This window comes from Chrysoperla carnea, chromosome 1 (genome assembly GCF_905475395.1).
Source record: "Chrysoperla carnea chromosome 1, inChrCarn1.1, whole genome shotgun sequence".
Taxonomy (NCBI): Eukaryota; Metazoa; Arthropoda; class Insecta; order Neuroptera; family Chrysopidae; genus Chrysoperla; species Chrysoperla carnea.
Genome location: NC_058337.1, coordinates 12,117,303 through 12,128,378, shown reverse-complemented (window position 1 = coordinate 12,128,378; position 11,076 = coordinate 12,117,303). Strand labels below are relative to the sequence as shown.

Genomic DNA, 11,076 nt, shown 5'->3' with positions numbered 1-11,076 from the left:
GCAACTTTTTGTCTACGCTCTCCTTTCAACTGTCTTTTGGTAGAATGTTTTACCGATCGATCAAACTCATAAATAAAGCATTCCATCTTAATTGAATCCTTCTGTTGAGGTAAATTAACGACTTGGCCGACAAAATGAGCTTTACAATCTGGGCAATCCCCAATGACTTTTAGAAACACTCCTGAGTCAGATATTTCATTATATTTAAAATTTATTGCACAAGGTATCTTAACTTCAGCATATATAGCATCATACAATGCATGTGTCCATGCATGCCGCTTTAATCGTCGCAATTCATATTTTCCTTTTCTTTGAAAATTATAAATAATAGATTCAGGGACAATATCGGACCAGAACTCAGTCAAATCAACTTCGAATTCAATGACTGCATCCAACGTGGAGTTCATAGAGTCATTACTAGAGTCGATTTTTTCGGCATTATCAACGATATTTCGGGATTCCAATATCTCCGTCAAAATATCATATCTATTCTCTAAAAGAATTGTATAAATATACTTAGGTTTTTTACGGAAAGAGTCTTCCATAGCTTCAGAAAGTTTTATGTAAACTTCACTTTTTGGAGGTAAAATTTTCCCCTTATCAGAAACTACTTCAAATTTTGATGATTTCAATAATTCTATTAATTGCATTATAAAAAGAGGACGTGGTTTTTCCATGATTATAAATTAAAGATTTAAAAAAAAATACCATACACGTATAAACAAAAAAAAATATTAAAAAAAAAAACAAAAACAAAGCAAAACAAAAACAAAGCAAAACAAAACAAAAAAACTGAATTCTAAATGAAAATGAAAACTCTCTTTAAAATAATCACAAAAAACTACCAAAACAAATAACAAAAAACCAAAAAAGAAAAACAGGATACTTAATTAAAACGAAAATTGTCTTTAATAAAATCGAATATATCTAAAACATCAACAGAAGAAAATTTTGATTTGTTAATAAAAACAAAGAAGTACAAGTATTGATACGCAAACAGTAAATGAAATTATGTGAACATCAAAAATATATATCAGTTAATATTTTAATAGTAAGCGATGTCTTCATAAGGTACTTTTTTGAATTAGTTGAGACAAAACAAATGTACATTTCAAGGACAGGCACTATTAAGAACCAATAGTCATATCGCTGGTCCGGAAGAAAAATGGCACAAGTCAAAATGATACATTTTTCAGGAGGAGACATTTAAGTTTATTATATAATCTTTTTTTTTTGTACAGCTAATGATAAGAATTTTTGCGGAACCCTTAGGCGATTAAAATTAAGGATATACTATTGAAATGCGGTTACGATGTTTTCAACTTTTAATAATGAAAATTGTGAGATGGGGAATAAAATTAGTCAACCAACTTTGACTTGTGACGTTTTTCATGCTTTCATATCTGAACATAAGACAGCACTTATGACGAAAGATTATGCCAAAAAAATGATCTTCAGGACTGCAGAGTAATTTGTCTGCCCTTTACTTACCTACCTACTTATTTTGTCTGTAGTAATCTCTAAAAAATTAGGAAGAAATAATGCTTTTAAATAGGCTATCTTTTTATTGTTGTAAAAATCACATAAAATTGTTACACATCACAATATAAAATCACATAAAATTACACGGCGCACGGCGAAAAGACGTAGCGTCTGATAGGGGCCTTAGTACAAGGAAATTCATTTTAATTCTTTACAAACTACTGTAGAAATTGTTATAGCACTGAGGTACACAATTTTTTTCTATTAATGAAAGAAGCCCCCTTTTCTTCGAATCGGTAATTCCGACCTTCGTGTGGTAGGCTGGCTTTGCTTTAACATTCTGTGATCGCGTTCTCTTGCTGACAGTTATTTCATCATATTCAGGGAACCCAAAAGATGTTTTATAATATACAGTGTTTGGCTCTTCTTTGATTACTTTTAAAATTTTAATATCTTTTAAAGGTATTTTAATTTGGATTCCTTGATCTTTCGTCAGTTGCTTTATATCTATAAAATCTTTGTGGCATAATTCATGAACAATATAGGGGTCTCCTGTTTTCTTGGCTGTTCTTATAAGGGTGTAATACTGATCCGGTAAATAGATAGGCCCTGCTTTTCTAGCTCTGGCAACTTGCCGTTCAATAATAGAGTGAGCAGCGTCGCCTTCATTTTGCGTATGGCCAGTTATGAGATATTTGTGAGAAATGCTTCTAATATTTGGAAACTTTTGAATAGCATATAGGTACATGCCTATAATAAATTGATTCTTTTGTTGGCCTGCGCAATTGTCACTGTAAAAAATTACGTCTTCTGGAGCAGTACTCTTGTTATTTAAGAGAGACAAATAGCTTAGGACACAACTCCCTATTTCTATTGCTCCCCTATGTGCTTCTCCTTCATGCCAGGTGTAGCAGTGCACCTCATTGTTTTTAATATTGCAAATTGTGAAATTATACACCGCTAATTTACTAACGTAATAAAATGGGGAAGTTTGACCAATTGGGCAAGGTAGCACTGCTTGTAGATCGTAAACAGCAACGGTAGATTCACCATTCTTGTCTGTTGTCTTTTCTTGTCGGGATAATTCTTTTTCCATCAAATGAGTTTCGTAATTTTCTTGCATTTTGGCTTTAGCTTCATCTTCGGCATGTTGGTAGGATGTGCACAGTTCACACTGATCCTTCTTAGGAACAAAAAAAGCCATGTTGTACTCCTCATTAAATATTCGCGAATACATAACGTAATTTCCAGGTGTTTTTTTATTTTCACGACACTCCTCTAAGTAATCCCTGTGTAAGTCTCTAATTGTTTTTCCTCCTTCAATGTAAGTTTTTTTAGAATCTGCCCTGCAGTAATGGCTTTCAATGCGTGGGATTTTGTCAATGTGGTTCCTAATGGACTGTTTTATCTCTTCAGGAACAGTTTTGTGGTTTCCATGCCAACCACGATTGTCTTGAAACACATAAGAACTCTTTTTTGTCAAAATCGTCCGTATTGGCCGATCAGTAATTGAAAGTGTGTTCTTAAAGAAAGTCTTGCAAACTCTCACACGTACATTGTCTCGAGTATGGAGAAAAAATGCGTTATTGGGAATTCGCTTGCTGTTTTCTCGCTTATACTCGTATTTGGGGTGTATTTCCTCAATACTGGACGATATAAAGCTGTGCTGTCGTTCAGTGCTTCCTAAAGCATAGAAAGATTGAAAGATGTGGGTCCTATCTTCATCTTTCATATTTTGGTAGCATTTTAGTCTGCATTTATTTTCACAAACAGGGCCGATTTCTTTGGCTAAAACTATACTTGTACTTTTGCCGAACGATGTGTAACTTTTTCCATGTGCCTTAAGTAATTTAGCTTTCGTCTTCTTCCACTTCTCTTCATGTCGAACTCTTTTTCTTCCTTTCTGAACTATTTCAGTCGCAGAATTTGTTTTTCTCTTCTTCGGAATTACCACATTATTATCATCATCAATATCAGTATCATCAGTGGTGACATCAGAAGGTGGCATGTCATCCTTAGGGACAAGAAAGTCTGGGTCCTTCACGCTATCATCGTCACTAAAATCGCTTTTATCACTTGTATCGGGAGCAAGCCCTTGTTTAGGAACTGGTGCCACAGAAAACATCGTAGCCTCAGAAGTTTCTGTGAGATCAGACTTTCCACTCTCGTTCATTGCTTCGTGAGACTGAAGTTCTGAAACTGTTGTTGAAGTCACTCCGATCGGCAAAGTTTCCGTAAGGGCAGTCTCATCGGTCTCTGTAAGAATTACGCATTGGTTTTTAAAATACCGAACCATGTAAGGAAGAAATGCCAACCTAAAGGCAAATGGATTCAAATTTATTACCTGCTTGTCCGGTAGAAAGGACCGCCATAATGCGTTTACTTTCCAGGTTTGTACTATCACCCTTTATTGTCCATTGCATATTCTTCTTAGCAAGTAGCATAAGAAGTTTACTTCGCTCGCTTGGATTTCCTGAAAAATGTGCAAATACTGGTCATTATTCCATAAGACTTGACTACAATTATTTCCTATGTATACTCAGCTCCAAAGAAAACCGACACTAAAAAAAACCCTATTTACAAAGAACTCGATTTCGATTGTCTGCATATGAATTTTTATATAGTTAGTTAGCAAGAATTTTATTCATAATTAATTATATTAAAGCAATTATTAACTAAAAGTCTAAAAATTCTTACACAGACTATCCAAATCGAGTTTTTTGTAAATGGTTTTTTTTTATTGTCGGTTTTTTTCTTTGGAGCTGAGTATACGTCACAAAAATAACAATAACTTTTTCGTTTATTAAAAACATAATCACTAAAAACGACACTTTTTGAGATTAATCCGGAATATTACTCATATAATAGTAGACATTTCACAAGAAAAACGTCATATTTACGTATGTGTGTACAAGAAATAGTAATAATGTAACTTGTGCATCATGAAAAACGACATAACCCAAATTGTGTCGTTTTTGTCGATTATAAAACATGATTATTTATTTAAAAAAATACAACTTACCAACTTGTGTCGTTTTTCTCGACATTATGCATGTACATTCATTAGTAGGTCTTAAGCACAACTGATGTGTGTCGTTCTTCTTCCTAAGTGGGGAACGGTTCACACCATAATGATAAACGACATAACTGCTCCATGGCGCCGAAAAAGAACACTAATATTGTGACGTTTTTCTAGCACAAAAAGTTATTTTTTTGAAGTCGCTTGGCACCAAAAGGTTAAAATAGTGGTTTTTAGACTTGTGTCGTTTTTCTTCCGGACCAGCGATATATAATATTAAATGTGTTGTATTTGTTATACACAATACATTCATACATGTGATAAACACATACATACAAAATAAAAATTTTATTTTTGGCTCCCATTTCTGTATTTTTTCGAATTTTTCAATTTTCTCAACGGCACATTGCAGCACAACTCTAGCACAATCTAGCACAGTTTTTCTTTTTTTTAAATTCGAAAATTCCCCTGCTAAGTTCCTGCTAACGAAAAAAACTATTTTTGGCTCCCATTTCTGTATTTTTCCGAATTTTCCAATTTTCTCGACGGCACATTGCAGCACAACTCTAGCACAATATAGCACAACTTTTCTTTTTTTTAAATTCGAAAATTCCCCTGCTGAGGTAAAATTTAATTTTTGGCCGCCATTTCTCTATTTTTTTGAATTTTCGAATTTTCTCGGCGGCACATTGTAGCACAATTCTAGCACAATCTAGCACAACTTTTCTTTTTTTTAAATTCGAAAATTCCCCTGCTAAGTTCCTACACATATTTGAGTGTCTGGATAATTTGTTTTTGGTGTTTAAAACTCTGTGTCTGGTTAGATCTTCAATTTTGTCAATGCTAGTGAGTAAGTGGTAGGTGTCGCTGTCATGTTGAGTGTCGCCACCTACTATCAACCTGAGCCACCTATTTTGGTAAGATTGTAATCTTTTGATGGTTGTTTGGGCGGTTATGGGTCCCCACACATCGATAGTATATGACAACGTGCCAACTATACAAGCTTTGTACAGTTGAATTTTCCTGGGAAGAGGAAGGTGAGCACTTGTCAGAAGTGGTCGTATTTTATTTGCAACTGCTTTTGTTTTATTGAATCTGTTTTGGGCTGCAGTTTAATTTTGAGTCTAGTTCAATTCCAAGATATTTTATACATTTTTTTGAATTGATATTTTTGTCCATAAATTTAATTTGGAGTTGTGGAGTAAATTTTTCTTTGGAAAAAACTATGGCTTCCGTTTTAGATGAATTTACTTGAATATTGATTCATAAGTTAAGAAATTACGAATATACCATAAGTATTTCACCTTTTTCTTAATTTCCTCTTCAGTAAATTCAAAAATTTCACTCGATGGATGATAAGATGGTGGCGCAGCCTTCAAATTTTCTCGTTGCTTCGGTACTTTTATTTACTTTTTTTTTGAAGCATCCAATGATTTTCGCATTGTAAATAAGCGGAATTCAATGAATCCAGTTTTCGTTTTGTCATCGAAATAATGCTCCTAAAAGGAAAACAAATATATAAAATTTAATATATTAGTTAAACCAGTTAATTTTTATTTTTCTTACATATCCTTTTTCGGAATATGGGTTTTTCAGCTTCATAAGGTGGATAACTAAGATTATAAAAATTAAATTAAATTAAAAAGATAACAATATGAGATGAATTGAAACAGTTACAATTAATATGTACTTACTGGCTGTTGTGATAATTAACTAATTCGGAGACAACCATCCGTACAAATGCTTTTCGATCATTATCATTTAAAAAATCAGTCATTCTATGGTACTATTTAAAAAATCTCTGACAGTTTTGAATGTCTGAAAAGTAAAAACGTATGTAAAGCAGCAATAACAGTTGACTTAATTGAAATAAAGTTTTATTTTTTAATTACTAATTCATACCGTAAATCGGAAATTATTAGGCGTTATAACATGTTGATTGATGCTTTGCGATATTGGTGAAGTAGCAAGAGTGGGTTGTTGTATAATAATGGCATTTTCGTTGACCGGAGACGTTTTTTCTAAGATATTGTTGATTAACTTCATAATTATTAGTTGAGGTCCTATTTTTATTTTCATAGTTTGAAGATCCAATTTTTGGAGTTCTAGAAATGCCTCACCAGTAATACCTTCAACTAAAACAAATAAATACAATAACATATTAAAATAATGAATTAATAGAGATGTTTTTACAAACTATAAATCGATTAAAATTCCCTTACATTTTGAACAAGTTACAATATAATATGTCGAAGACTCAAGTAAAGAGCTTCTGATGTTGGTTGAGTCCAATAAGAAAATGGTTTAAAAGACGCTAGTTGAGATACATTTATAAAATGTTTTTCACTTTCTTCGTCATCACATTTGATGCACTAAGAATTTAAAGTATCAAACAGAACTGTTGTACAAATAGACATTAATAAATGTACTTCATTATTATTTAACATTATTATTTCTTTAATTTTTCCAAACACAGGTAAATTATCATCACGGACATGTGCTACCTCTAGACAAGTGTATAAATTGGGGCGAAATTCAACTCCATTGAATTTCACAGATTTCGATCGAAATACGTTATCGGTACAGGTGTAATTGAGAGCGAGTAAAAATTCTCGGCTTAATGAATTTTGTACTTGTATATTTTCGCCAGAACGTGAACTACAGCGGATAATTTTAACATCTTTGGAACCCCACTTTGCACTTTGACCACATTGTGATACTCTTACAAGTGTTTTTGAAGGATTTTTATAGCTACACACACATTGAGCCCGAAGTTTTATATTTCTATGTTTTGCTTCAAACCGCATACACCAATAAAGTACCAGACCATAAAATAAATTCTGGGTAATATTAATTTGATCGACCTCAGGGAAAAGTCGTCTAAATTTCATTCGAAACTGTCTAATCAGAGCATCAAGATATGGCATTTGCGAAGACATAAGTTTTAGTGCAAATACTATTTCCATGATTTGCAATAGATTTCGTATCAGCTCCAAATATTCGTCATCATCGGCAATTTTTCCAGATACAAGAAATGGAAATGCTCGTATTAAACACCAAATCTGCATCGCTTTCTGACTTAAGGTATGTTCCTTTTTTCGAAGCATGACATTTGTGAAATTAGCAGAAGGTTTATTGACCATTTCACAATACCCCCACTGAAATGCAGATATTTTGTCGTTAAAATAGTTGACGCTAAATAACCTTTGAACTATTACATACTGTTTCAGAACCAATTTAAGTATCATCGGACAAATACCACAAAGAAGATCATGCATTGGATCAAAAATTTTGTTGCGAACTCCTGTATTTGATTTTGACTCCGGCGAATAATTGGTTCTTCTTAAAAGGTTAACGTGTTCTTGAAAAAGATTTTCATCGCGCTCTTGTCCAGAATTAAGAGATCCAGCATGTAAATCATCTCGAGAGTACATACACATACGATTAGCTGATGGGCCTAATAAATTAAACACATCATGTACTGCTAAACCATCGCCACAAAAGGCAGCAATTGATGCACGAAGCACAAAAATACCTTGTTCGGTTTCGATTGGTATCCCTTCATCACTTTCTAATTTCTTCAATTCGTATAAAAAAGGTTCAAGAATTTGTGTAAAGCCATATTTTTTAACGTCTGCATCTGAGCACAATAGAAGCACGTGTATAGAATTCAATTCCGAATTCATGTGAGGTGGTAAATTTTGAACAATGTAATAGAAAGCTCCTAATTTATGAACACCTGTTTTTGATCCCAGAGGATTGACGATTTCTAGTTCATCATAATAAAGTTGTAATCTAATAGCATGAGGATATTGCTGGAAAAAGGGGTGTACATTGCCATGATGCCCATCTAAAAACCAGTTGTAATTTCTTTTTTTAATTGTAAAAATATATTAATTTAATATTTTTTTCTTATGAATACTTTTTGTGATAAATTAAGAAATATAAAAAAAATAAAACATGCTGTAAATTGTAGATTTGAAAGTTGTTCATGAAATATTTTTCACTTAGATAAATCAAAAGGTATTAAACAGCGGGGAATTCTCATTTCAAAATACTCGGGCTAGCGAATGGTTGACTGGTGCAGCGTCGAGTAGTTTGTCCGCCATTTCGGTGATCTTATTTAAACTGTCTGGGCTGATGGATAGAATTTGTTTAGCTGAACTTGGAAGTCTGTCGAGGAACATGGGTTTGAGGAATTCGTCGCTGATGTTGGCACCTGCTAGGGCACACATTCGTCGTAGGAGTACTGTGGGTTTTTGATCACCCAGCTCCAGTTCAGTAAGAAGCGTTCTCACCCGTTTGCTGTCTGAATCCGAAAACTCATTGATTAATCTTTGCTTGAGGGCTTCGTACTTGTTTGTCAGTGGTTCGTTGTCGAAAAAATCCTGTATGCGCTCGAAAACCGATTCGCCGATGGCGGCGACGATATAGTTGAACTTGGTTAAGTTGGTTGTAACGCCGGCCGTGAAAAAAGTTGCTTCTACTTGCCTGAACCAGATTTTGAGGTTTTTGTCCCAAAACGCTGGAATTTTGACGGAAGTTTTGGCCAGGACATTCGGTTCTGTTTCGTTATGTTGTGGTAAATTTGCTGACGTATTATTTGACTCAGCCTGATTGTTTTCGTCGTCGAGCATTGTTGTAGTTATTCGATTCGGATTGTTGCACCTGCACCTTTAATTGTTGCGCTTGTAGTCGTCGGGGTCACCAATTTGTAGTGAACAATTTATATCACAAAATTATACCAAAATTAAAAGTCACTGTATAATAATAAACTATTTGTTTTATTGACGTTTAATTAATTTCACTACAATAATTGATTAACAAGAGCTTGCACCATTTTTGATTGTGAACTTATATATTGTACTGTAGTTAACTTGAAGAGTCTGTATTATTATCTGACTAAAGGCGTTGCCTGCTCCGCTTTATATAGTATGCTAGAAATATCTGGAATAAAAAATGTGTATCGCTGATTTGAAAACAATCGAACATATATATAAAAAGGATGAATATATGTTCTCGAATAAAGTAAAGCAGGTCGTTTATGTGTGTGACAGAAACAACCATAATATTCAAAGAAAGTTCTAGAGTATGGTTGACTAACCATAGCAACAAAGTAATTAAGAAAGATATGAATACAAAGTGTATTCATAATCGAAGGTTGTTGCTGTTACCACAGTTACCCTACAAAATTGCCATCATAATAAATCTTCTCAACATGGAAACCCTTTGGGCTCCAAATAACAAAGCCACAACACAATCTCTCAGTTATGTTATTGCCATTTGAGTTTGTATTTGGTAGTAATATGCGTGACTTCGTTTTAACTTCATAGAAGTTCGAGTAATGGGAGTACAACAAAATGAAGTACGCTGTTGAGGTGTAAGAAGATGTAAATCAGTCGGATTATATTTTTCCAAAATTTTTGGACACTTTATTTCTAATACTCCGGTTGTATTTTTAAATGGATCTGAAATTAAGCCATCTGGCGATGCGCCTAATCCTGGATACTTGGAATTCACCCACAAGCCACTACTCTTTACATCGTAAGAAAATTTTTTAGAAGTAAAGTCTTCATATTTTTTACGCACAATGTCTTCATTCGCTCGACCATATTGCATTGCCTCAGTGGTTATATTTTGCTCAACCCACAATTGAGATTTGACTAGAGCAAAAATTTGGTCATTCGTTTTCTCAGTCTTAAATACTTTAATTTTAGAAGCTGTTATCAATATTCTACGGTATTGCCACCATTTATTATCATTACTTTGAGCTCCTACAGTTATATCTACAGGCCCAGTTATATTATTGCACACATCAGTCGTTAGACGATAAACTAATGTCTTTAAATGGCTTTTCCTTGGTTTTTCTAATACATAATCCTCGTATTGCGGCTGTAATAATAATTGCCACATTGAAGGAGCTTTTCGACTAGCATTTATTAATTGTAAATCTGATAAAAAATTATTAATTTTTTGTTTGTCTATAGGCCTTGTTAAACTTCGACCAGGATCATATGACCTGCGTTTACTCATGTCATTTTTATTCAATGTGTTGAGATTTACTTTGTGGAATTCCATAATAAAATTAAAACAACAAATGTAATATTTGTATATGTATATTTATTTGCATAATCCAGTTTTTTTTTTTTAATTTTTCAAAGAAAAATTAATAGTTTTGTATACATTCGATCACTTGGATCATCTTCAGAACATATGAATAAAGTTAAAAATTTACACGGTTTATATACTATTTTTGCTTGTGACGTAATGAACAAGTGATAAAACAAGTTAAAAACCTGTTCACTATTTTGTTGAAATACATTTTATTTTTGCTACAATATATCTTATTATTATGAAGGTCAAGAGTTTTATTTATTTAATATTAATAAACTTATTTTGTTTCAAAATTTGTAAATAAGTCAGGTGTAATTTGTTAAAATAGCTATTATAAATATTGTCAGATTAATTAAAATAAATAAAAATAAAATTAAATTAAATTAAATACATGGTATGTACATGTAAGTCATATGTGGAAAATTAAAAAATTTTAAAAAATTTAAAAAACAACAAAGGGG

At 32.9% G+C, this 11,076-nt stretch overlaps 1 protein-coding gene across 1 annotated transcript; it reads right to left on the bottom strand.

Moving 5' to 3' along the window:
- Nucleotides 1-5,907: 5,907 nt before the first annotated feature.
- Nucleotides 5,908-9,138, bottom strand: LOC123290764. The gene is made up of 4 exons (XM_044871064.1): nt 9,058-9,138; nt 6,909-8,316; nt 6,404-6,636; nt 5,908-6,000 (listed from the first exon to the last, which is right to left on the bottom strand). Exons 1-4 carry the CDS (start codon nt 9,136-9,138, stop codon nt 5,908-5,910), a joined length of 1,815 nt encoding a protein of 604 aa, XP_044726999.1.
- Nucleotides 9,139-11,076: the final 1,938 nt, after the last annotated feature.

Bases quoted from the DNA above. Each gene is read 5' to 3' on its own strand.
- LOC123290764 (XM_044871064.1), bottom strand. From the start codon at position 9,138: ATGCTCGACGACGAAAACAATCAGGCTGAGTCAAATAATACGTCAGCA. The intron at 6,637-6,908 runs GTACAACAGTTC...TATTTGTTTTAG, and splicing joins ACATTTATTAATGTCTATTT to TTGAAGGTATTACTGGTGAG. The intron at 6,001-6,403 runs GTATGAATTAGT...TTTTCCTTTTAG, and splicing joins CTAATAATTTCCGATTTACG to GAGCATTATTTCGATGACAA.